This window comes from Agelaius tricolor, unplaced genomic scaffold, assembly GCF_023055355.1.
Source record: "Agelaius tricolor isolate 1412-34295 unplaced genomic scaffold, bAgeTri1.0.p SCAF_5, whole genome shotgun sequence".
NCBI classification, from domain to species: domain Eukaryota; kingdom Metazoa; phylum Chordata; class Aves; order Passeriformes; family Icteridae; genus Agelaius; species Agelaius tricolor.
In genome coordinates this window covers 31,284,920-31,312,800 of record NW_027269265.1, presented here as the reverse complement: position 1 = coordinate 31,312,800, position 27,881 = coordinate 31,284,920, and the positions used below count along the sequence as shown (strand labels likewise).

General features: G+C 36.7%; 1 protein-coding gene across 3 annotated transcripts in view; it reads left to right on the top strand.

Moving 5' to 3' along the window:
* The window catches only part of RASGRP1 (RAS guanyl releasing protein 1), a 37,862-nt gene extending 10,596 nt beyond the window's left edge, over nt 1-27,266 (top strand). For all 3 annotated transcript variants that reach the window (XM_071427022.1, XM_071427021.1, XM_071427023.1), the window contains exons 3-17: nt 5,486-5,583; nt 7,699-7,769; nt 8,845-8,976; nt 10,045-10,198; nt 13,255-13,428; nt 14,163-14,279; nt 15,976-16,251; nt 17,449-17,529; nt 18,175-18,279; nt 19,024-19,133; nt 19,781-19,925; nt 20,628-20,664; nt 21,237-21,383; nt 22,590-22,966; nt 24,292-27,266. In XM_071427022.1, the coding sequence (XP_071283123.1) occupies nt 5,486-5,583; nt 7,699-7,769; nt 8,845-8,976; nt 10,045-10,198; nt 13,255-13,428; nt 14,163-14,279; nt 15,976-16,251; nt 17,449-17,529; nt 18,175-18,279; nt 19,024-19,133; nt 19,781-19,925; nt 20,628-20,664; nt 21,237-21,383; nt 22,590-22,966; nt 24,292-24,426 (2,159 nt within the window). In that variant the 3' untranslated portion in view covers nt 24,427-27,266. The remainder of the gene's footprint in view (nt 1-5,485; nt 5,584-7,698; nt 7,770-8,844; nt 8,977-10,044; nt 10,199-13,254; nt 13,429-14,162; nt 14,280-15,975; nt 16,252-17,448; nt 17,530-18,174; nt 18,280-19,023; nt 19,134-19,780; nt 19,926-20,627; nt 20,665-21,236; nt 21,384-22,589; nt 22,967-24,291) is intronic.
* The last annotated feature ends 615 nt before the right edge of the window (nt 27,267-27,881 follow it).

Below are 27,881 nucleotides of genomic sequence, written 5' to 3'. Positions count from 1 at the left end.
AGTATTTGGAGGAACAGGAGTGGGTTCCCCCCTCCTCTATTCTGTAGGGAGTTTAAATGGAATAGACTTGAAGAAGCACCAACTTTATGGGGTTGCTTCTAACATTTTTGTTAACTTGTCTTGTTTATAGAGCTGTTGGTGCAGGATTGATCACAAAGTAGTGGAGTTTTTCCTCTCAGGAAAATACTGATTTCTTCTAAGTTTAATTTTGGAGCATTTCTTCCTAAGATCGATTACTTGTGTAAATAAATATATGTAAAACTCAATAGTAGCAGGCATGTATGGGCAATAAGCCAGTTTAAAAAGACACAAACAAACGAATCCAAAACTTTGGTGCAATTCCCTGAGCTTTTTGATGTTATCTGCTAAACATCATGTAACTCTTGTGGCATGAGGGGGAATTCCATCATCCTGTACAGAATTAAATGGAAGCTGGAGAGCTCAATATTCCACCAGCTTCCTGCTGCAGCTAAAACTAAAAAAAGCATTCTATTACCTTATTACTTGTCACTTTAGCAAGAAAATTCTTATTAAGTTACATTATTTCTGAAAGATTTTAAGTACTTAATGATTTGAAACAAAGAAAAAATCACTAAGGATGAGTACAAAGTCCTACTTAGAGTAATGAGCTGTAAAAATGGTATGGTAAAGTCCTTCAAATACAGCATTTCTGGAGAAAAGGATCTCATTGTGAAGAGGGACTTTAAAACTGAAAATGGTATTAATTACAATAATGATATTGTATCACTGCAGAAACTCTGTGTACATGGAGGGATGTGTGTACTTTCATATTTTCTGTATATACATTATACATTTGCTTACATTAAAATGTAGGTGTATAGAAAGCTATTATGCAAAGGGTATTAAGAATAATATTCTAACTCTGGTGCTAAGATCTCCTCTGTAGTACTATATTCAGGTTTTCCTCTTAAAGGTGTGAGCTACAACGGGTTCAGAAAACAGCATCAAAGTTGACCAGAGAGCTAGAAAACCTTGCCTCTGAGGAATAAAAAAAGGACAAATTTGATGTTTCTTAGCTCAGAATATAGATAAGGGATGCAACCCTTAAACAGAGAAAATATATTGATAAGGAAAAGAAATTTTTTTTCTGTCTGCTGGAGTCTAGGCTTAAGCAGCCCAAGTTGCCTGAAATATTTGATTAAACAGAAAGGAGAACTCTTAAATGATAGAGAAACTCAAGCATTGGAATTAGTCACCTACAAAAGCTGTGAAGTCCTCATTACTGTAGAATTTTAAGAACAAATTAAACTGGTTCTGAAGCAAGATTTTGAGAAAGCTGTTTCTGTATTGGAGCAACAGAATACGCTATATTGGCTCCTAGCCGTGATATCTGCCATCAACTGAACATTCAGCTGTCATTAAAAAATTAGTTTAAGTTAAATCTGCTTGCTGACCCTCAATAATGGTGTCATAACTGATTTGGAGAATGGTGGCTTCTTATGAATCTGATTCTGGCCAAATGTATTCAATTTAATGAAGGTAGTTAAATGACTAGCTCTGTTACAGGGTATCAAATTCCAACACAGAAGTAGTAAGCATGGAGTAAGAAGGCTACTATGGATTGCATAAGTTTTAAGCTGAAGGGGAACAGACTGTTTCCTGTTTGTATAGGGAATTTCCAGGGAGTATGTGTAAAATACTCATGAAATATTTTATTTAGTTTTGGTTGCTTCTAGCCATTTTAAAGTTATCTTGCAGTACTGCACCTCACATGTGGGGCAGATGCATTGACTTACGGCTGTTTCATTTCAGTCACTAAACCCTACCATGCACTCCCACATGTACCTGCATATTTCTTACATGTCTGTGTGATTTCTCAAGGTCTTGAAACCTTGAGACCTTAAGAACATAAGTTCCCTTAGTTTTCAGATGGCATGTTGACTTAATAATCTTTGCAGACATTTATAGCACCATCCTCATGCTGTGTTCTTTAAACTACTAGAAAAAAAATGCAGAAGTCTTGAAGAATTCTATGTGGCACATCAGAATAGCAACCCACGACTTTCAGCTTTGCACTTATCTTCTGGCAATTGCTTGATACTTTCTTGCACTGCATTGTTTTCTGCATTTTGATAACCACTGAAAGACTTAAGGGAGTTTACAAGAAGTTATTCGTGTTCTTGGTAGCTTAGTCACTGATCATGTGATGTCAGTGCTCTGTGATTCACTTCTGATTCATTTCAAATTGTACTCTAGGTGATACAGTTGGAACCTGCTTATGAAATAAAGATGGTGCTTATGAAATAAGGGCCTCTTAGACCTAGAAAAGCTAGCTTTTCTTTCCTACAAAATGCAGTTTGGTTAAGACATCCTTGGCATTCTTACTACTGCCTTATCATTGCCTTCATGCATCAGAGGGAAGGTCTCAGTACAGCGATCTTCTCTGCTGAACGGATTCTTTCTGTTAAGTATATTTACCACAGGCTCGTGACCATCAGGACCTGGAAAAAAGCAGGCAGTTTGCTCTTAAAGCCTTGCTTACCGACTTTTGAGCAATTTGTTTCTCTAAAGCATTCAAGGACCTAGAGATACTTAAGCTATTTCTAAATCACGGAGGAGTCACTCATTGGATCATGCAATAGAGTGGCTGATGGGCCTAAATTAGAAGGTTCTTACCCTTTTGTGTTCTGAGTCTCACATAAGAAATGGAACTTTTGTAATTGTAGCTTTGTGCTACTACATGGATCATAAAATACTTATCATTAACTGTCACTGTGCTTTCACTTATGGAGTTAAATGCTGGGAAAGTATATTCAACTTCTGCTTTATTTTTCTGTTTCAGAGTATATTTATTAAAAATCTTAATACAATAAGGGAATTTACAGGAGAAAAACATGCAACAAATAACTAGTTGGTTATTTGTATTTTGTTGCAACGAGACAAAGCTAAGGCTTTTGCAGTAATTTGCAGCTTTCTTTAACGTAAATTGACTAACTGAAACACACCCATCGCACTTGAGTTAGTATTCACTCTGTGGTTTTGCTCAGTAGGCTGTGTGGTTAGAGGCAGGTATAAAAACGGAAATGAAAAGGAGTTTTAAAACAAACTGCTTGGGGTTCAGGAGAGTGCTGCAGAGGCACTCAGAAGCACAATTGCAGCACAGTCAGGCCAGCCCTCTTGCTGGCTCCACCATTTGTGCAAGATGCTTTACCATTGTAAATTGTGTGCTGGTACAGTTCCATGCAGGCTTGCTGTTCAGTGCTCAACTGTACTGGGAACATTTAAATTTATTTTTGCAGAGTGTTTATTTTGTTTTTTAAGCCACCACAAATACAATGGGTGTTTTTTGTGAAGGCGAGCCTTTTAGTTGGATGAGAGAACAGATAGCCCCAAACTTCGTATTGCTTTAATGTGTGCAAAATAATTGCATGCCATTGTAATGAAGTGTATCTCTGTTGCAAGATAATTAGGTCTGGATGTGGTGAAGCATAAATACACTTTAATTATGCAAGAAAACACCATAAATGTGTTGGCAGAAGTACTCATAGTAAGCAGAACATACTGTTTTTCTCTGTACCTTTGTGACATGAAAAAGCTAAATGGAAGAGAGACCTTCTAGAAAACAAAAATTCAAATGGGAACCTGTGGCCAAGTGATACCTCTGTTATGTCACAGCAGAGGATTTTGCACACAATGAAAGTGCTAAGGGAGAGAGAGTGTTATTTTTTGTCTTTGTTGTCTGGAAATGATCTCTATTGAGCACTTACAGGAAGCTGTATATTCTTAAGAGTATGTGTGCACATATCCATTTGGCTTCCAAGTTAAGCATATACTAAACTGTTTTCCTGATTAAACAGGAGGTAGTGGATGGAGCCTCTGGCGGAACACCAAATTTTGCCAAAGGGAGAAAACCGATACAGGCCTCTGTGTGCAATGCCTAAAATAATTTTACTCTTCATGAAGACACTCAAAGGGTAAAAAATGCCAAATACTAAAGGCCTGATTAAGTATTTATTCTTAATGTTCCAGCCTCCCTCTTCAAATTTCCCACTTCTCTAGCTGAATAACTTGCTGGTTTGCCCTCAGAGCTCATGCTGTAATACCTAGGCAGTTTATATCTCAGAAGGATTCTTTTAGTAAGAATGAAATTTTGTGTGAACACAAACAAGGAACAGACAAACTTTGGTTCATGCTGTAAAACAGAACTCATAGCATAAGTCAAAAGGCAGATCAAGAGCTTCCTGTTACTTGGGGTCTATGCTGCTCTCATTCATGGGGCTGTAGGATGGGCAGACTTTTCCCTTGCTCATACCACTGAAGGTAGATACATTTGGTATTTTCCTGTAGAAGGGCATGGAAATTCTTACCCAGTAACTAATGTGGATTATCTTGTTTTGCAAATTGGCTGTGTTTCAAGCACCATTTTGGCGATGTGCAAGTTAAAGTGCCTTCTCCCTCCCTTCCCTAGCAGTAGATGTCATTTCATATGCTGGAAATCTGCTGTTTCACATCCCTCTTCCATTTTGCTGTATTGTGCTTTGCTTCTCTATATTGTTCCTGCTACTGCTTTTTGAAGAGAGAACTACATTTATTCCCATAGAGGTTAATCTATTTTAAATTATTCGGGAAGATAAATTTTCTTTTGTATTTGAAAGGGTGTCAAATTTCCATTCAAGCTACTTAGGTTCTCTTATGCCTGGCTGTGGGAGAGCATTGTCAGTTAATATTTACAAACACTTTCACTACTGTTTGTTGCAGAAATAGAAACTTTTTAAAGTGTTCTGCTACTTTTCTTGTCCTTCATCTTTTTGACGGACAAGAAAAACCCAGAAGACAGATGTAGTCTGAAGTCCTTCTGCTGAAATCTCTGTACTGCATAGTACAAGTTGATGTGCAGTACATTTAAGTCCAGGACAGGGAGTGTGCAGAGGTTAACCTCTAACAGGGTTTCTAGCATATGTTGTATCTCATTCCATGTGCATCTATGCACATCTGTGATCCTAGACTGTGTGTGCACTCTGGTGTTGTGTGTCATGTGTACAAAAAGGCTCACAAACAATTGAGAATATTGCTGTTCTGTTTGATAACTGTAGTCATACCAGTGGCTGGCTGAGATGGATCAGTAACTGAACTATTTTGCTCTGCAGTTCAATGATTTGTTTCCAAGTTTATATTCATATGCCTAAAGCTAAGCATTTAAGTGCATTGCTGGGCTTAGATCATAATGTATAATTATCTGGGTATTCTGATTCTGATTACTTTTGAGACACATATGCTTTTTTGTTTGCCTTTTTTTTTTTTCTTATTTTTAAGGGTCTTCCAAACACAGCAGTGAAATATAGTAGTTGTTATATGGCTCTCACCAGAAAAAGTATGCACTCCCTAAATTAGTAAGTTACTGCTATCTTTGAAATAGCGTACATGAACAGACCAGATTAGAATTAGGATTCTGAAAAAGCCTGTTGAAAATTGTTTATGAAGGTATAGCAAGATTTCAATATGAATAATCCTTTTTGTTTTTTAGATTTAGAAGGAAATGCATGTCAAAACAACCAGCTGCTAAAAATAATTCTGGCCATGCATCAGTTTTTCATCTCCTCTGCAGACATGCTTCAGAAACTTGTTGATCTATATCCTTTGTAATCTTCACCTGCTTTTAAGGTAGCTTAATAGCCAGACAAGTTTGAGATGGGTAAGTAGAGGATATTTAATCTATGGGTGTATTAGTATTCTACTCATTATTCTGTATACTTGTTCTTCACAGTTTTTGGTTGTATGGTGTGCTTTTGTTTGGTTTAGGGTTGGCGTTTTTTGTTTGTCAGATTTAGCTTGTTATACACAGAGGAAAAGGGGAAACTCCAAGTCAGGTTTTAAGTAGGATAAATCACCCTCTGTTGGCTGGGGAGGGAATATCTAGCAGGTATTAGATGAATGTAGGCACTTCAATTAGCTATTGTGAAGCTGGGTCTAAGTTTTAGATTTGTGTCTCTCTCTGTTCACTATCAAGTCAAAGAGTAAAGAACAAAACTGTATCATCAAGGTGTGAAAATTTTCAATGAAAATTATTTCTCTCACACACACTCAAAATTGCTGAAATAAATCATAACCTTTTCATTTCTATTTGTTCCCATTTTGAGTTGACTGCCTGAACTCAAATGTGTGTGTTTCTGGATCATTAGGTTTTTCACAATGTAACTACTAGATCATATTCACAATACTAGCCTTTCTTTGGAATTTTTAGTTGTGGAATATGTTACTGTCTTCTTAGCTTTACAAAATGTTTACTCCTAATTAGATGAGCACAGTACAGGATGAAGACCTGTCATGCTAAGAATCTCCATCCAATTTTGGTACAATTCAATTTAATAATCTTTTCTTTCCTCAAACTCTGTATCTTCCAGGCATTTACAAGCAGCATCCTTACAACAGAGCATTACTGGAACACTGACTGTCTGACTGTAGCAGGACTGTCTTGCTGCTTCTCTAATGGCAGGTGTTGGATCAAGTGTGCTAAGCTACAGCTGTGGTGTAGTGTTGTGTTTCACTTAGGCTCCTGGGCTCTTGGAAAATGCAGCAAAGGCAGTGCTTGCATCTTCTTTCTGAGATGTAACATTTTCTACAACCAGAAAAACAATTCAAACTTTTATTAGACTTGCATATTTTGCAAGTTTGGTTTTTAACTCTGTGTGTAGCTCCCTGTAAAGACATTGAAAGTTAAAGACAGTTTTGAATGGATCAGGTATTCTGAGCTCTTGTATTTCGCAAAACCTTGCAAGTGTTCCAGTTGCACTGTTTCCCATGCCCTAAATCATGGGAGTGATTTCAGGTGGTTACAAATTCTTTGTAAGTCATCTAATTCTAGTCATTCAGAGAGTAGCCCTTAAAAATATTTGGGAACTTACTCAGAGTTCTGTAGTCAGCATAGTGTAAGCATGCTGAAAGGGGAGATGGCATGTCCCCTCAGCTGTGGTAGATTTAGGCTGCAGTTAATTGCAATCAGATTTTGAGTGGATCCACAAGGTATTTTCATTAAATTGTGTTTTTCAGGCCTGAAAATACGTGTGTCACCTCCATCAGAAGAATCAAGACATGCATAATACATTTTTCAAAATGGATTTTCCATTACTTCCACAGACATTGCCTACAATATCAAAACATGTTTTACAGAGCTAATAGACTAAAAACATGGTTGTTTCTTTCAGTTGCCAGAGCAAATAAAATGAAAACTGTTGTGTAGCTAGAAAGATGAGGTTACTATGGAGAGGCATGTTACATTTTGCTCTGCCATTGTCAACAACTGGTTATGATTAAAAGAAAAATGCCCTTTTTTTTTAATCTCCAGTGAATTAGCTGAAAAGGATTGCTTCATAAATGCATTGATTGATAAATTTGGTATGAATATTTCAAATTTTAATGACATCTGTCATTGCACAAGTTTCATGAGAAATTTTGAGGCATGTTGCAAAGAAACATGTAGAAAACAGAATCCCTTCGCTGGTTGACACTACTCAGTACCAATATTACTCATAGTAGTCATAGTTGGAATAAACTTTGGTAACAACCTGGGGATATACTTTGCATATACTTTGTATATACTTATGTAAAACCCTAATCTGGTATAATATTTGCCATCAGCAGGATGATTCTTACTGCTTACAGTGATAAGAATAAGATTGGGAAGTATCAAGCATGTTATATTTTACATCATACGTGAATGGATGTGGTTTTCCTTAACAGTTTTCTACCTATCTTAATGCTTTAGAAAATAACTCTTCCATGCTGTGTGTGAAGATATGCTATTTTGTGAGGTAAGTACATTCCTGGTTGGTAGCTATTTGTTGTTAGCTTGCAGTCATCCACGTGACAAATATAAATATATTTTTGCATGTCTGAAATTCACATAAAAAAGAGAAACAGGTATTCTGCTTCAGCTTTTCAAGGTTCACTTTAGCAGCTCTACACAGAAAGGTCCAACTGGCATTTAGCAAATCTGCTTAAATCAGTGCAGGAGTTCTCAGGTCACAGTTTTGAACTGAGTCTATATGAATCTGTATCTTAAACATCTGTGAAAATTGACAGAGCTCAGGAAATTATAGAAGTGTGTCTAATATTATTATATAGGTCTATTAAAAATTAAGTGGGATATTGCAGATATTTTTATACTAAGCAAAGCTCTATTGCATTTGGTAGGTAATTCTCCTTAGTACTTCTGCTTGCAGTGGTCCTGGAACACTAATTTTTGCCTATTAAGTATAATAAAGTTTGATATCTCAGTTTAGAGAAAACAGAAGAGAGGGAGAATATTCAGCTCTAATAGATTGAGGATATGTCTTTTTTACAGAAATTTTTAGTAACAGGGGAGAAGAATTTGTTTTAAATTGTGATGATTTTATTATCTCAGAGCAGATTATTATTGGTTATGTCAGCATGCTTTAGTACTGTGCAAGATCTGGTGACATTTTTGCTCCCAGGCAAATTCATACATACGTGCATCCCTAAGAACGTGCATTTCCATTTTTCCCACAAGCACAGGTTTTTACATGTATAGTGCTGGGTACTGTGTCTGTCTGGGATGGAATTAATTTTCTTCATAGCAGCCTCTATGATGCTGTGTGTTGAATCTGTGAGTAAAACTCAGCATTATTTTACGTCTTGCTGAAGAGTGATTGCACAGCATCAATGCCTTCTGTTTCACATCCCTCCCTCCCTGCCACAAGTGGGCTGGGGGTGAGCTTGAGGCTGGGAGAGGACACAGCTGGAACAGCTGACCTGAATTGACCAAAGGAACATTTCAAGCCATACAGGCTCATACTAAATTTCAGCCTAACTAAATCAAAACCTTTTTTTTTTTTTTTTGGTGTGTGTGTGTTTTAATTTTAATAGGTATTGGATTACAGAATTTTGGATTACGTTCAAAATGGACTCTAAACTATCCACAGCTATGGAGGAATTTCAAGAAGTGGTTCGAGCTAATGGTGAGGAGTTACATTGTCGTCTAATTGACACATCTCAAATGTGAGTGTCAAAGTCTCAATATACTCAGAAAACAAACTTCTGCTCTGAATTTCCTTTATTTGATTATAATGCCTCTCATACGTCATATGTTAGCTGTCCTTACAAGAGTTTATACTTCATTACAGATGAAATATACGTTATGTAGTAGAACAGAATGCCTTCCAAGAATGGCTTAGGTTGAATTTAGCTGCAGTGTAGACTTTGGGCTGATTCTCTATGACAGCCAGGTTTTACCCTGTCCAGGGAACTTAGAAAACTTATAGATGCCTAATGGTTTTGTGAGATCACTTGAAATCACTGAAAAAGGGAGAATAATATTTGATTGGGTAACACATGAGGTAAAAAAGTGTGTTTGTATTTTAACAACAAAGGTAAGTAAGGATATAGTTTATTACATTGTCAGACTTTTGACACTGTTTAGATGATTTTGGTTACAAGATACTTGTTGTGACAAGAATAAATCATAGAGCTGTACATCACATAGTTCTTTTGTGGGAAGACGTTTCCCTGTTACATGAGAGTGAGATAGTTCTGTGGAACAGTACAACTGGCAAAACAGGTGTCAGTTTGTACTTTGAAAATGCACAGGCTAAAGCAGAGCAGAATTTAGCATACATTTTAGATCTGGTTATGAAAGAGGATATTTAGCATTTCAAATTGAAATACATTTTATTACTCTATGGGTCAATAGCAAAGGGAGACAGTTCATAGAGGTTGCTGAAGGAAATCTAAGGATTATTAAATGGAGGAGTTCTGAATGTATTCAATGAAAACAAAGTTACAGATAGCTATTCTGAAAATGTAGAACTGATTGCAGAAATTATATAGACTCTCATGCTGTTTAGTAAGACAGTTCTATTGTACTTCAAGTGCTACATCAATACAATAAAGACTAACAATAATATTTTGTCATATAATCTCTAATGCATGAAAGGAGTTTGCTGTTTTGAAATTAAAATAATTCAGTTTTTACTGCAGTAAGGCATGAAAACAATGTTACCTCTGACTTAGGGAAAGAGGAAAATTTTGCTCTTCAGTAAATAACTTGGAGTAATTGTGTTTTAAAAGAAATTCTAGGGATTGGTCTAGAAAGCTGACACAGCGTGTAAAGGCCAACACCAGTAAGAAACGGAAAGTCTCACTTCTTTTTGATCACCTTGAGCCAGAGGAGCTGTCAGACCACCTTACCTATCTTGAGTTTAAGTCTTTCAGAAGAATATCAGTAAGTTATTTTTACTTATTTATGTAATTATTTATTTATATTAAGCAAATATGGGAAAGACATAGGAAATATGGCAGAGAGGTAACAGTACAGGATTAACTCTGCCATACAAGATGTTGGATATGCTGAGTCTGTTTGCAGACTCTTACTTTACTAGTATTGAAAGTGGCCAGTGTAACTTACATTCTGAGTAAGTACCCTTCTGCTACAGCCATATGAGAGTGAGGGAATGAATCTCAACTGTGGGAGAGCTGGGACAAGATCAGTTGGAAGGAAGAGGAGAAAACCTTCCAAAGAAGCTCGTTTTGTTAGAACAAGGGGTGCCACTGGACACAAGAACAGGAAAACTTGGAATATTCTCCTAGAATGCTAACCTTCTGTGGCTGTAGTGATCAGTGCAGCAGTCCTGTGCAGTGATTAATGGGCTGTGCTGGACTCTGCTTGCCTTTTTGATTGGGCATAACAAAATAAAGACCAGAGATAAGAAAGCACTTCAGAAAATGCCATTTTTAATATAAGGAGGTTAAACATATTTTATTATGCTTTCATATACAGAAACAATTTTTAAGGATTTATCCAAGATATTTTTTCTCAGTAATGTGTGTAGCTGATAAGATGCAAACTTCCCTATGTACCTTGGCTTCACTTGCATCACTGTATGGTACAACATTGCCTCTTTTCAAACCTGATACAGTTTACACATGGAAAAGTGAATGCTAGGGACCAAAATCTAGGAGGGTTGCAAAGTCTGTGTGAAAATAAGACTGAAAGCAAAGTTATTTTTTTAGTGGGTTGTTTTTTTGGGATTTTTTTTTGCTGTTTCTTGTTATTTAGTTGGTTTCAGTGGTTTTTTTTGGTACCACTCCAATATGAAGCTGAACCTATGCAAGAAAAGGGGCTCTCACTAGATGATGGAAGATTTCACAGTCATGTTTTCATGTACTTTGTTTTGAGCTGACAGTACGTGACTCTGTGTTTTGCGTTAAACTCAAAAAGCTGTAGAACTGAAGTCATGCACAGATTGCTGCCTGTAGGCAGTAATAATATGCAAAGCTTATATAACTTACCATTTTCAAAACCTCTGTGCAGATGTAAGGTAATTAATGAGTACAACAAGTATGATTTTAGTCAGAGTGTCAGATGTGTCATGGAGTTCCAACAGTTACATGCATGTATACATTTTATATACAGGGTACCTGCGTATGTTTTTGTATAAATTGAGCATAACAAGACTTTGGGTCAGAAAATTATATGTAATTAATAATTAGTTATATTAATTAAATCTTTGCAGAGTATGTTCATGATGTGCTAAGCTGCAGAATCCTTTTGTTGTTCTAATGTGGCATCATATACCAGGAGAAAGATTGAAAATGACCAGCTGTGTTATTAATCCCTGGAATAACTATTTAAAGGTCTGGGCATTTGAAAGTCAGAAGGGAATATTTGATCACATACACAGCATAGAGCAAAATCTTCCATGAGATACCATCCATCTTACAGCAAATTAAAATGCAAGGAGTGGTGCTGACAGAGTAAGGACTGGAGGCATGCTGGTGCTTGGAAAGTATTTTAATCTCTAGTCATAAAGTACAGGGAGGCCACAGTCTTTTGTAAGAATCTGGATTCTGGATTCTTGTTGAGGCTCTCAAGTTAGTCATCACAATAACAGACTCTTGCAATATTTAAATACCTAAACTACTTTAGTGTATCTGCCACTAACAAGCTTGTTATAGTTGACTTCAAATTATTTGTGTACCACAATTAATTCAAAACTTTCAAGTAGCATTTTAGAGATTAATTTCTTCAGGATTTAAAGAAAAAACCCAAACTTTTCTGAAGGAGATTACTGATGAGAAAAAAATACAAACTGATTCATAGTTGTACTGAAACTGCTATGAAGTTCATAATTATGTAGTCAGATATTGAAAAATTATCTATCTGTATAGAGTAGTTGCTTAAATTTCCAGATCCAGCTAAACCTGGCTGGAGTTCAAAATTCAAAGAATAATTGTAATGTAAGTACTATGTAATCTCAGAGATAGCTCTACTTATTACTAATATTTCTTCCATTTTTAATTTAATAAGGACAAACCTAGAGGTGTCTGCTGTCATCCGCTTTGAAAGTGCTAGTAGTTCTTATTAAATGGGTGGAAAAAATTAATAAAGTTGCAAGAAGATGAGAGAGGGAGTGTAAGAAACAAACAACAGCCTGACCTTTGCTTAAAGATCAGTGCTATTCCACATATTCCTGCAGAAAGGAATGTATATCTCTTATAGCTATGAGTGTTTTTGGTAAGATATTAGTGGTCATATTAAAGAATGGATATAAAAATCCCGTGTCGTGTTTTCTGATTATTCAAATTCTTGTGTATTTTTGTTAATGGATAAAACAACAGAATTAATAAAAATTCTGTTTAATAAAAGCAAATTATTTCTTCTCCTTAATCTTAATGTAAGAATGGCTTAAAAAAAGTGTGTTACAGGTATCTACTGAACAATTTTAGATTGTCTTGATTAAATAAGAGAATCTCACAAGTTGTATCAAAAGTATTAAGGAGTCTGCATCCCTCACTCTTAATAGTCCTATCTCAGTTTCCTATTAATCCCATTGAACTTGCTTTTTGTATTAGTGCAGCTTAGTTCAGAAGTGTGCCCCGGCTACAGAATACATGAACTGAACACTGAACTCCCTTAAACTATTACTGATTTATTAGGTTACAATTTAAGTTCTGTTTAACCTTCCCAATAGAAGTCAATGAATCTGTGAAGCCACTGAGGCTGGGAGGAAAGTCCGAGTTCTATTCATCCTGGGATTTATAAGAGCCAAGACTTCTGAGATAGGGCAAAAAGAAGCTTTCAGTTAATTCAATTAGTGGAAGCCCCTGCTTTGAAGTTAATAAAGCTTTTACAAAGGAAAGATTTCAGTTTTATGGATAGTTCAGGTGTAAAAGATGTGGTGTATATTTCATTTACAAAGCAGACCTCTGTCCACACACAGATCATGAGGCATATGAAACTACATTAATTTTCATTTACGCTTCTTTTGTTTGTTTAAGTTCTCAGATTATCAGAACTACATTGTGAATAGTTGTGTGAAAGAGAACCCAACAATGGAAAGATCAATTTCTCTTTGCAATGGTATCTCTCAGTGGGTGCAGCTAATGGTTCTCAGCAGACCAACACCACAGCTTCGGGCTGAAGTGTTCATCAAGTTTATCCATGTTGCACAGGTCAGTTAAAATCTAGCATGTTTGCTCTTTATTTCGTCTTTCTCTGATGCAGCCCTTTTTTCTGCTCTTCCCATACTACTGCTGTAGGGTGAGCTGGGAATGCTGGCACTGCTCTGCTGGTTCATACACACCACATGTGCATTTCTCTGTGTGTGTGCTGTCTTACCAAGTGTTCAGATATTAGTGTCATGGCACCAGGACTTTCTCATGTTTATTCTGAAGAAATTATTTTCACTGTAAAACTGGACTTGCTTTTGAATCAGCATGTGAGAATCCCAGTTGTGGCTGTGAATCTTTCCAAAGCATGAGGGACTCTGATGGCTTTGGCTGTAATTAGAAGCATTCCACCAGAAACACCTTTCTGGATAAAAAGAGAGCTAGGGTCCTATTTGTATTCTTTGCATACTAATTCAACTGCAGTCATAACAAAGATAATAGGCATAGGCAGTGTTTCCTACTTGTGGTAGATTGTGGGAAAAGGGGGAAGTACTGAGGAGGTACTTTGAAGAATTACTGTATCTGAAAATTTAATATTTGATTTAATAACAGTAGAGTAAGTTCATGTTACACCTAGTAAAATCACAGCTCATCACCAAAATACATGAAGTCAAATGGCATAAACTTGTAAGACTTTGGAGGAAGACAACAGAGGAAATTAAAATTTGGATGTGCAAACTGAACAACCTGAACCTTTAATTTATACTGATCTTTTTTTTTTTTTTATGTGAACACAGAAGCTCCACCAGCTGCAGAATTTTAACACATTAATGGCAGTGATAGGAGGTCTCTGTCACAGTTCCATTTCCAGGCTCAAGGAAACAAGCTCATGTGTTCCTCATGATGTAATTAAGGTTGGTATTGCTTCTAAGTTTTACAAATAAGAGAACCTTTAACTTTTTTTGTCACTGCACACACTAAAAGTAACCTTTGTTGGATAAGATGGAAAGACAGAACAAAAATTGCTTTGGTTTTGAAGGGTTTCTATTGATTATTGATTGATTTCATCTCTATTGATTGATTGATTATTTCATCTCTACATCACCAGTTACTCCTACACTTCTTGCAACCCTGCCTTTCTTCAAGACTTGTGTAGATTTTCTGAAGTTTCTCCTTTAGCCTCGGATGTCATGAGCTGCACTTTCATTTACATGCAGTAGTACAAAATAATATTCAAATATGAAAACAAAGAATTGGATCATAGAACACTTGAAAACCAAACTATTGTCTTCTGTAGTAACATTGATCATCCTTAATCTGTAAAATGCTAGCACAGAGCTCTCACTTTGAGTGAAAGGACTGATTTTGTTCATCTGATCTTTCCATTTGACAGGTTTTATTTAATTTAGACTTGAACAAATTTAGCCCTAACGCACACATAGTATGGTGGACTGTTAGGAATCTGTTTTAATTTCCAGTTAAATTCTTGTGAAATACCATTGAAAGCTATTAAAAAGGGAAGGAAGGCATATTTTTTAACAATGCTTCTTAAGCATTCATGTGGCTTCTTAAGAGACTTCTTAAGAAAATAAGATACTTTCTTCTTTTGGGGCCTGAAAGAGTCCATGAAGGTATCTAATGAGCCTGTTTTGATCACAGTATGATCAGCCTAAATAAACAGTGTCTACCTGGACCTGAAGTGTAACCTCCCAGTGGAAATGTTTACAGCTATCAGAATCTATAAAATCAGTTAGAAAGCTTATTTTAGAAACATATTTTTCAAATTTTGTCATTTTAAGGTCTGCATGTGTGCACATCATTTGAATAACTTTTTGTTTCAAGAAATTGTATACAGGTGCTAATAGAAAACAGGTAATAAAAGTCTGGTAATTAGTGACTTGTAAACCTCACACTTCGAGGTTTAACTACGTCAAACAGTTTGCAAAGGTTACAAATGGAGAACTTTGACAGGAATTTCCCAGAGAAGACATTAGTCCATTGATTTTATTATGTTAATGAGTCAATTTTGTACCTGTATAATTTTAAACAAGGGAAATATTTATACTGCTAGACTGAAGATTAATTTGGCCTTATAAAAAACCCAAGATTCTGTTTCTAATTCATTTACATGGAAAAAATTTTCTTAAAAAGACAGATGTAACACCTTGAACCATTCTGATCACACCATGATGGGATCATGGCACAGCACAGGGTTTCACTGCCACGACCTCTCCAGCAATTCCAGCTGGTGTCCTGAAAGTCAGAGAATGCATTCCAGATTTGAATGTCAAGTGGCTGCTCTTATGAATGTCAGAGAGCTTGTGCTGTGCTTACACATTGCCTGCATTCAGATCCCCCTGATTTGAGAAAATCATCTCTTTTCATTTGACTAAATGGGGACTGTAAGAAGAGACCAGCATTATAGATTAGGTACATATTTAGTACCTAATTTATGGGAATAGGAAATCTAGAATACCTAGATTTCATTCAAAGTTTTAAAACTTTTTTCAAGAGTAAATTTCTTAACAATAACATAGGAAGTTCTTGGCTGTATGACAAAAATAGAAACAATAACAAGCGCTGATTCTTTGGTTTTCTTTTTATTTTTAGGTGTTTAATGAAATGACAGAATTGCTTTCGTCTTACAGAAATTATGATAGTTACCGACGTGCCTATAATGAGTGCAGTAACTTTAAGATCCCAATCCTCGGGGTCCACCTGAAAGACTTGATATCCCTTTATGAGGGCATGCCAGACTACTTGGAGGACAAAAAGATTAATGTGTACAAACTATATTCTCTGTATAACCACATAGATGAGCTGATACAACTCCAGGAAATGCCACTTCCCCTGGAGGCTAATATGGACCTTGTTCACTTGCTTACAGTAAGTGTGTTAGATGAGATAAATACATCCAATTAAAATTGTCATATACCTATCAAATAACTAAATAGAGAATCCCATTACTTAATTAATTGAATAAATTAATTGAATACATAAGATTGTAATATTTTTTCCCCAGAGGGGAAATGCTCAGGAATAGAAGAGAAGAAATTGGTGATGATTTATGTGGCAGCAAGGGTAGAGGTACCAGTTCAGCAGTATGCTTCAAATTATTTCTATAAGGGAAGGAAATGTTTATTTCTGCTTCACTGTATTACTCTCTGTACTGTCAGTAAGGAAGATTCCTTGTGTTGAAAACAAAATCACACAAAAGTTCAGTCCCTCCAGATACTTGGCATTTCTAGCCAAGTTTTTTCTGGTGCTTAAGAAACTGTCTGACATAAACAGTAGTCACATATAGCTAATGTATTTCACTCCCAGTCATATCTAGTCAGTGTCATGCTACTGAAAAATTTGTACTACCTAGGTCATTGTTAAAACTATAGTTTTGGCTTCTCCTAGTAAGCTAAAATGCTACCTTCTATTAAAAGAGTAAATCTTCCTTTCTTGTTTCTCAGTTTTGTTTGGCCTTAACAAGTATCTTACCTTGGAAAAACCAGATAGTCCACTTCCACTTTCTGGTTACAAGCCCTGTTTCAGGAAAAAGCTAATAGATAAAAATGCTTATGTGCCTGAGGTTATTTGTTCTGTCTGGGAGCACCCTTGTGTGACATTAAGCACACATGCCCAGAGCCTGAAAAACAGCTATGTGAAGTGGTGAACTTCTTACTTCTTCCTGCTGTTTGTTTTAAATGTTTTGTTTGAAATTATTCTAAGTATTTTTTTATTCTAAAAAATGTTTTATAAAATCAGCTACTACAATTATGTAGAACTTTGGTCATAATTTCATGCAGGTATATATTATAGGATATAAATGAGAAGAAATACTTCATTTCAATGCAGGAGCTTCTGAACTCCCAATACTCCATGTTAGAGATTTCCAGATAATGGCAATAACAGTCTGTAATGTAGAATTGGACACATTTCAAATCACTGTGAACACCTGTGCAGCTCAAGTTCATTTTTTTCTCAATGTAATCTACATTAAAAAAATCACCAAAAAATATGAGTGCACTCCAGCAGCAAGTTTATAAAGTAATAGTGACTGTTCTGGGATTAAACTAATGTGTTTGTTTTCAGCTGTCCCTTGATCTTTACTACACAGAAGATGAAATTTATGAACTTTCATATGCACGAGAGCCACGAAGTCACCGAGCTGCTGTAAGGGCCTTTACAGATTCTTAACAAAAGTAGGGCTTTTATGAGTGATTGTAATTTAAAACCAGGATTTTTTAAAAGAAAATTTTATCTCTTGCATTCAATTTAGTATTTTATTTTACTATATGCTAAATTGAAAACATTTTAGCTTTGTAGACCGAGTGAAATCTATTAAAGCACAAATTGTTTGGTTGATGATGAAGTTTAAGTTGGAATATATGGCAGAGTTGACACCATATAAGGTTTTATAATATGAACACAAAGACAAATGAAGTTGCTGTGTAGAGACATGACATCAGTCTTAATCTTGGCAGTTGATACTGTTTTATTCAAATGGAGAATCTTATATGATTCAAATGATGAAACCCATGAGCGTTATGTGGTAGTTTTGTTCCTGTTTTATTAATACGGAAAAGATGGTGATTTTACAGGGCTGTCAGTGAACTGTGACAATTTAAGGAATGACTGCTCTTTTGAACAGTTCAAGGAAGAGCTTAAGCACCATGTAATTATCAAAAGAATGATGTTGGGTCCAGCAGGTCATTTCTGCAGTCTTGTGTCACATAGTCCACTGACACAAATGGAAAAAGTGTAATACTGAAAATCTTTCCATGTGGTAATAATGAAGTTCCTTTCAATTTTTTTAAGCCTATGACACCTTCCAAACCACCAGTAGTTGCAGACTGGGCTTCAGGAGTGGCCCCAAAACCTGATCCAAAAACCATCAGCAAACACGTTCAGAGGATGGTAGATGTAAGTAAGGTTGGCCAGTGTACTTCATACTATTATAAACCTTAATCTCAAGGTATGAGAAAATACGGGGATGGGCCTTCTGTCCTCACAAACAGATACTTCTGCCTACCTGTAAATAGCAGCAGCAGACATGAGGCAGGGATGGAAATTCCTTCAGGGGGTAAAGGGCCAGCAGGAGGTGTGAATGCTGGTTTGTGTACTTGCAGAGGCACTCTTTCAGGAAGCCAGGGAGTCCATTTCTACCAGGGCCTCCAACATCATGTTACTGATGCAGAGGCCTCTCAGTGGCTTTGTTACAGGCAGCAATTACTTTTTCTTTTCCTTTTGGATCCCCTGCTTTATGGGAAACAACTAAGGTTCTTGATTCCAAAACTGATAGAGTTAGAGATGTAAAGAGTTTGTCTTTGCTTACCTGCTTCATTGCTTTCTTTTCTAAGCACTTCTAATATTGTGAGGCATCCTTTGATACACACTGTTTTCGAATATATTTCTAAATTTATTCTGGGTGTGCACCTTGCCTTGCAGCAGTGACAAACAGTAATACATTCCACAAATGGAAACAGTTATCTGCGTGACAATTCTGTCCTACAACTGATTTTCTTATAACCCTGTCCCAATGAAATAAGCTAGGCAGCTACACTCATTTGGCTACAGAAACCACAATGGAGACCACTAATTGAGGCTTTCTAAAGTGGTATTTGAGACCATCCTCATTATAAACTATTATGCTCTTACCTTGCACAGTCTGTCTTCAAGAATTATGACCATGATCAGGACGGATACATTTCCCAGGAAGAATTTGAAAAGATTGCTGCCAGTTTCCCATTTTCGTTTTGTGTAATGGCTAAGGACTGGTGAGTGCCTGCTTATCAGCTTTGTAGCATCTGTTTTGGGAGAGACTTAGGGGGTTTTGTGTTTAAGTTGTACTTTATCATTAGGGTGTTGAAAGCATCCTCTTCAAGCACAGACAGAAGTGAAAACATAAATGACAAAAGCATCTTCTAAACATGTTGTGAATGACATCTTCATTGGCCTTACAGCAGTGGTATCCAAGCTCATTTAGAAGGGAAAACAGACAATAGAAAAAGAAACATTTTTCAAATTATATCCACTAAATACTGCTAAAGAATTTTCCTATGATAAAGCTGCCCTTAAAAATAGAGAATTGGCAAATGTATATTTTGATAACATCAGGAACATTTTTCTTAACATATTAGAGCATGGGAAAATACAGTAGTGATTATTCAGAGGTTTACTATGAAGTAGTTTTGAGGTTGCATCACAGGTGCAGATATTTCATTTATCCTGTCAGTCTGCAGTTTAAATGTGTAGATCAGCTTCTGTATACTTTGGAAGCAGTTGGAAAGATTACTGAGATCACTTTAGCTTTTTGTGCATTAAACTATTGCTATTATAAAATGTGAAGGAAAAAGATGTTTAATTCTCTTTATGCGTTTGACAAATCTATGTCTCACAAACAACTTTTCTTGTTTGTTTCCAGGGAAGGTCTGATTAGCAGGGATGAAATAACAGCTTACTTTATGAGGGCTAGCTCAATCTATTCCAAATTAGGACTTGGCTTTGCTCACAACTTCCAAGAGACCACTTACTTAAGGCCCACTTTCTGCGACAACTGTGCTGGATTTGTAAGCTTACTTTTTAGTAAATCATGTTAACTTTCTTTGGAATTATGCCTTTTTATCTCATAATTGCCTTGTGTCATATACAGAAATGGATCTTTATAAAACATCAGTGAACACCAGACTTCTGCCTCTGTAGATGTTTAAGGTACCCTTTTCTCCCCTCTTGGCAGTGCCAGTATGTTTAAACATGGTTCATATTTTGTGGGGTTTGGTTATGTCACCAAAAACAGTCTCAGGCAAGATTTCCAAATGCAAAGCCTTCCACGCCTTGGGGCTGCTAGAATTCATGTCCTGATACAGACATGACATGCCTCTGCCTGTAGCACGGAAGGTTTCATACAACTGACTGTCCTACCAATCTTCTATTCAGCTGAGATCAGACAAGGGTGCTGAGACAGAAGAATTCTCCATCTACACCAGCTCCACAGCTTCTTGAGGAACTGCCACATCTGCTGATGTATTCAGTAGATTAGCTCAAGATATTTTGTTTGTCATTGAGACACACAAAATACTCTGTTTACCTTATGGTAAAGGGGTAAATAGTTCTATTTTGACATTATGATTAGAAGTGCAGAAAAAGAAGATATTCTGCAAGTGCTCAGATCTTAGAAAAGAGTGGAGCTTTTAGTGTGTTTTTTATCTGGGCGTATCAAACATGCAGAGAAATATATTAATATGTAGGCTTTTTGTTTGTTTGAATTTCAGCTATGGGGAGTCATTAAACAAGGATACAGATGCAAAGGTAAAGTACTTTATACTTTGTTAATTTTAATCCATAATTGATAGGGAATGACAAAAACCTGTGATCATCCTGAGATCCATGGCTATATCTCTACAGACCCATTTAATCTGACCTCCCAGGGAGGACAGGACTGATTCAAGAATAGTATGACAGATACAAGAAATGCAGAGATGAAGGGACTTGTGACTGACAGCTCTAATGCTTTGCAAGGCATGACTGAATTCAGAGGGTTTGGGAACAGACCCTTGGACACAAACATCACCACTCTGTGAATATTGTGCAGCACATTCCTAACATCTATTTTGCAGTTTTCTTCCTCATACAGGTATCAGCTTTCTCTGCAGCTCCTACAGTCAGAGCCCTTATGTGACTGAATGGTGCCATTTTGTACTTCCATAATGAAAAAGAGTTTTAGGCATGTATAGCAAAGGGTTGTTGTTTTACAGATGTATGTTGTTACAGGTAATGCATGTAGAGAACACCAAAGAAGGCTTCTTGCTTCCCAGGAGGGCAGTAGTGCTTAGATGCTACACCAGAGCCACTGAATCATGTAAACATTATTTTGTTTACAGACTGTGGGATGAACTGTCACAAGCAATGCAAAGACCTGGTTGTGATAGAGTGCAAAAGAAGACCCAAAACTTCAGTTGCAGACAGCAGCCCAACATCTGCTCTTGCTTCAAGCCTCTGCCCAGTAGGAGTTAAAGAACAATTCCATGGTGAGAAAAGATCAAAATATGTAGATAATCTTTCCTTTCTTTGCTCCTTTTTCTTTTAAAGCTGTTGTACAGCATCCTTTTAGGTTTTGTGAGTTAACTGCAGTGTTCTGTCTACATAGAAACTAGAAACAGGTGTACATTAGCTTGTATCAATTAACACCATTCCTGCTGTAGACTAAGGATGGACTCCCTTTCTGGGAGATCTCTTGTCACACTACACAGTGTATGGTGCACAAATTCCACCAAATAAGGGGTAAATCTTCTGCCAGACTCTCATGAGAACTAGATGCCATGTGACATGAAGAGTTAACAGACTTCCTTAACTCTCTCACCTTGTGACAAGCAAGTCTTGCTTTTTAGCAGGTTGTAACATTGACTTCTGCAGTGTTACAATTCTGACTCAAATTTTAATGGGGAGTTTATAAAGGCAGTTTTCCTATGTATCTGTGTGCTAGGAAAAGCAACAGCTAATTATTGTCTTTATTTTTTCCACTTCAGTAGCTGAATCTCTAACTCCTATCCATCTGTGCATCTTCCACAGAATTGGAACTGAAAAATCTACACTTCCCTGTTCTTTTCTCCTTATATCAAACAAACTGTATAAAATTTTCTGTGTAGGCTTCCAAAGGAGGAATGTTGTCCTTGAAAACACCAGGCTGCTTCTGTTTTTATTTGGATTTTGATGTTCCAACTCTTTGCATATTTGCTTTCTTTGAATTTCTTTCCTGTTCTTTGCCAGTATTTAATGTTCTTCAAATCTGCTTCCTGCCACTTTGATTATCAATCTTTTGTGTTATATTTAAGACTCATGCTGCTGGATCCCACCTTACACTTCCTGTTAGCATATATGTAGAGCTCAGTGCAGCCCATTTCTCTTGGCACTATGTGCATCTCTGTGATTGTGTCTGAAATGACTGCAGCACTACATAATAACCATCTCTTACCCAGATCAAAGTTTTTCTCAAGCTGACCTTGATGCCACACCTGTTTTCTTCTTACTGATCCATATTTGTGTTACTGAGACAGGGCTAAGAGTTGTTTCAAGGGACACAACATTGATAAACTTCTGATGACATCTATTTTGGAGAGCAATGAATGTAAAGGAGTAAATGCTTTATTTATTAAAACCATGTTTAATTACCATGCCTCCTGTTTCTCCTTTTCTGGGAGAAAAGCTTGCCTTAATTTACCATATATATTTTAAAGGACAAGAAGAAGGATCATTCACCTTTCCTAATGGAGAAGTAGTGGAGCACAGTGAAGACAGCAAGGATCGAACCATTATGCTCATGGGTTCCTCAGCTCAGAAAATCTCAGTGAGACTGAAACCAGCTGTGATTCATAAAAGTACACAGACTGATCCTGTACTGCTGGCTGGTGACGTGTCTCGTAAGCGGAGAGAGAAGAAAGAACACAGAATGCCAGAGAATCCTTATCTCCAGGCAGCTCCAGCATCCTCCACGTTTCCAAGCCCAATTCTCGGCCGCCGAAAGGCATTTGTTAAATGGGAGAACAAGGACTCCAGCCAGAAAATGAAGGAGGAGCATCACAGCTGTAAACCTTCATACCAGGAACTTGAGCAGGTACATACATGATGGAACAAATTCTGTTTTACACAACAGTATGGTCAAGTGGTTGATGTGTGGGGGAGTGGCTGGGTGGCAAGGTGTCACTTCACTCCAGTGATTGCCAATTGCAGTTGAACAATCCATGAATGACATCATAAAGTCTTTGCCACTTTAACTTCCAGCAGTGCTTTTTTTAAATGATAAATTTTAGTGTTAGTATAGGGCTTTGAAGACATTCACACTGATCCCTGTCTGTTCTAGAATGTGAACATAATTTAATCACTCAGGACAAAATGAGGAACATAGTTCTGAATTTCTTCCTGATTTTGGTGGCCTCTGCTCCCCCAGACGACCGGATATATGGGGCTGAGAGGGTAGGGAGCTCTGCTTTTGTTCAACTGGCAAGTATAATGACCACCAAGATATTTTGCTGTGGACAGGATGCTTCTTGCTAAATTTCACCTGCATCAGCCCCGTTGTGTCTCAGCTTACTCTAAAGTGTTCTGACACAACAGCTGTTCATAACACTGTGTAACCTCAAACATCTGGCCCAGGTTTAGGTTTGTACAAACACCTCTCCAGACAGATTAAAGAGACTGTTGCAATTCCAAAGGTGCAACTAATGGATAGATCCAGCTATAATTATGAGGAACAAAGACTTGTTTTCATACTTTTTTCTCAATATTTATTCTGTGATGACCACAGACCACAGTCTAATCTTTGGATGATGACTATGACTTTCAAAATATCCCTTGGTGCTGATAAAGTGAACTCATGTTTTATCAAAGATGAGTGGTTTATTAAGACCAAGATTAAGACAATCTTCCAGTACAAACCACTTCCCTTTCAATCAACAGTATATTCAATACAAGGATGTGAAGCATGGATGTAACTTGTAAAAATGTATTCCTTAAAATGCCCCATTTAAGTGAGCCCTGTAATTTACACTTGCCCTTGCTCCCTCCTTCTGACCTCAATCACTAAACACCAGATGATGTTATGAATGAATGGCTTCTGCTACATCAGTTTCTGCAGCAGTAGAGTGGTAAAGTGTGACCTGTGTTGTTGTTTCCCCAGACTGCTGTTGTTATGAGAGGTGCAGTGGAGGGTGGATAAGTGCAGGTTATGGACATGAGTCAGATACCAGCTGGTGGAAAGATGTCAGAGTATACAAAAGGGTAGAGCAGGGACTGTGGAAATATTCAGATAAGTTACTGGTTCTGATGAGAGCTACACCAGTTTATTTTTATGGCGGTCAACCTAAATATACAACCAGACAGTCCTCAAACAATTGCACTATAAAATACAATTCTCTATTTTTTTTTTTCTTGTTTGTTTAGGAAAGGAATATTCTAAAGGCAGACAATGAAGGTTTAAAGATCCAGCTGGAACAGGCACACAAAACAATTGAGTCTCTCACAATCCAGAAAAGAAACCATGTAGTTGACAGTCTACAACACAGAGACTGCTCCTAGCAGATGAGAGGAAAATCTCCCATGGAATGGAAGAAAGTAAGACTGAAAGAGGGGCTCTGATAAAGCTGCTTACCAAGTGAACTGGAGAGAGAATCTGAAGGATATTAAGCAGAAATGTTTCTCTTTACAACATTTTAAACATGCACTCCAAATATATAAAATAATTTTGACCTTGTAAAGTAATTTAGCATTATCTGTGCAATGAAAATAGTATTTTCTGGGTTTGCTTTTAAAAGGAGTGAGAGTGTTGCTGAAGTCTCTGTTCATATTGAAGACCATATTGACTTCCCAGTGACTTACTTGGCTGCCAGCAGCACACCTTACTGTACAAATGTTCTGACAAAGTAGATATTCATAAGACTGAGTCACCTCAAATTTGGCCCAAACTCAGTTTTATAGAAACAAATGTGTGATAAAGCTGAGTAAGTAAAACTATAGAAAAAACTACATTAAGAAAAACAATTCCTTCTTGGAGCTGAAACCAATTAAAAACATGAAGTGAACGGTCACATTTAATTTCAAAAATTAACAAGAAAATTAAAGTAGCTAAGCTAATGATATTTGATCGATCCATACACTTTAAGATAAACTGACAATTTTTTAAAACATCTTTCAGAGCTTTAGAAGTTCTGCTACTCAAACACTTACCTTTATTAAAGTAACAGAAGTGAGACTATAGAGACTTTTTGAATACTGCTTCCATGCCATGACTTGGAAGATTTAATTCCCCTTACTTGGCTTAAGGAGTAACTTGTTGTCCACATACAGTAGATATGGGACAAGGTTGATTATATTTCTCTCACATCAAAGTAGATGCCATTGTTGAGCAGAATCTTTAGAGCCATATTATGAGGGAAACTTCACAGCAATCCCTGTGCAATAGCTACTGTATTTCAGAGCTCCTAACGAGATTTCTCCATTTTCTCTCTCCTGGATTTCACATGCACTTTACATTAAGAGTCAAGATGAGTGTGCTCCTATGTCTGTAAATTTTGTATAGTAAAAGGTGTGAGGGAGGTAACTTAAAGACACAAAGTGTATATATTTTTAAGAGAAAATAAAACGTCTTTCAAGTTACTGATAAATCTACCTGTCAAAATAGCTGATTTGAAAATTCCATTTGCATTCCAAGAGGATCTGTATGCTTAGAGTTGTATATTTGTCATCACACATACAAACATCATAAACAAAGTCCACTTAATGCTCAACACTTCTGAGTTTCCAGTTCCATTATAGATTGAAATTTAGTCAATGACAATAGCATCTGTGCTTTGTGTTCAAAGTGGCATAAATATACATTCCATCTACAAATTACAGTCATTATCAAGTATATGAATGCTTTATTTATAAAGTTAATTTGAAAGTATTTGCCAGTTTAGTGATTCAAAATAGTTTGGAAATTGGATTGTGCTTGCAACTCCATGTACAAGTAAAAACAAATGGAGGGAAAGAGTAGTAGTAGTAGATTTTCTGTAACATTACTGTAAATAACTGAAATGCATAGGAAAAAAACAGCTCTGAAGGCTGTGCAGCTTTTTTCAACTCATACACTAAGCCTGAATTATTGACAAGTAACATGGAATTGCACTTTGGTCAGTGAAGCAATCAGAATGGCTGTCAGGTCATGTCTGCAAACTTGGTTTACTCATTTTCTGTGAGCTTCTTGATTTTGTCCTCTATTCAGGGAACTACAGCAAGGTGTATTTCTAATAGACATTTAACAAATAAAAGTCTGTTTCTACAACTATTAAACAAGATAAAAGTTGAATATATTTTCACTTATTTAAAAAATACGCCAGAGGAGCAGCTAAGACTCATAGATCTTATTGTACAGCCAAGGTAAGTGCTCACTGGTGGTCTAAACTCTGGATTTGAATAGAATTTGTGTATATACTTTGTCTATGATGGAATTTGGAGATCATGAACAAAACCTCATAGTTAAAAGGAAAATTCCCTAATATCAGCAGCTGGCCCAAAGGCTACTGTGTAACTAGCTACTTAATACTCCAAACTGAGTTATGACCACAGATTTGTAAAGTTCTAAGTCCTAACTTAATGTTTCTCTGTGAAGTTTGCTTGTTCAATTTGAAAGATTTAAAAGGGCTCTGTTTGCAGGAATGTCTTACAGAACAAGTGTGCAGTGCTTCATGTGTGCTGGAAACTTCCTGCTTCAAAGAAGTCAGTTGATACCTGGATAACTTCAGAGCTCTCTAAGTACCTTCAGGTTCTCTGTTTGCCCAAAGCCCCTATCTCCTCCCACCCCACCTTAACAGTGGAACCTGACTGCAGGGAAACTGTTAAAACTGACAGTGCTACCCAGAAAAAAATCACGTGCCTTTGTGTTAATCTTCAAGCTGCTTTATGTTAGGAAAAAGAGACACAATTAGAAGTGCTGTTTAGAAGTTATCAAACAGTGATACTGAAATTTATCTCATGGCCAAGTCAAATGGAAACACCTCTTCCTTCTCTAGGTCCAGATGTGCTTACAAGAAGGCAGAAAGAACAAGCACCATTCCCCATTCATTTAAGCGTGAATTCTGATTGTTTAAAGATTTAAAAGTACACAGATTGAGGAGTATGATAATTAACAAGGCAGGGCTACTGTTCATATTGAGGTTAAATACAATTGCTTTTAGATTAGCTCATATATGTTTTGGAAATACGTTTTTGTTCTAGCAGCATCTGTTATTTTGTTGTAACTGATCTCTATGGCAACTTGAAATGCTGTCTGAAAAGATTGAAGAAGTGTACAGATTGTAAAGATTTTATATAAATTGTAAGATTTTGGTTTAATATTTATAACAGAAAAATATTAAACTTGCATTTCATGCCACCTCTGATTTTGTATCTCAGAGAAATCTATACAACCTATACTCATCTTCCTTGACTGTTATCTGAGACCCTTCTGCAGCATTAACCTAGTACCAGTGTCTTAGACCAGCTTTACCTTCTCTGAGCCTTGGAATGGTGCCTGGGAAAACTTGGGAAGCTAGGTATTTGCAGATTATTTGTTGGGTATTTTAGTGGCTGACACAGTAAAAACACTGTGTTGTTACTCACTGTTCCAAGTATTACAAAGCACCGTTATTTACTATCATATTCTCTCACTTTTGTTAAGAATGGTAATTTTGAAGATTTCACAGCACAGTAGCCAAGTTTAAGCAAGGCTTCTGTTGTGTCTGCTAATGCTGCCTGCTATTGCACAGGCAGTACTGTAGCACCCTAAAGTCTTGCTATTTACCTTATAGTAAACTTCAAACTACCACATCCTAAATTGGTTTTTATATAGGGAAATGGGCATCCATTCAGTTATCTTCAATCATGAGAGGGAAGACAACAAGAGGTGAAGCTCCTATTTGTATGGCAAATCTGCTCTGTGGTCTTATGCAAAACAAGTCGTGGGTTTTTTTATAATTATAGAAAGTAATAAAATAAAACTTGAAAAGTAATTGGAG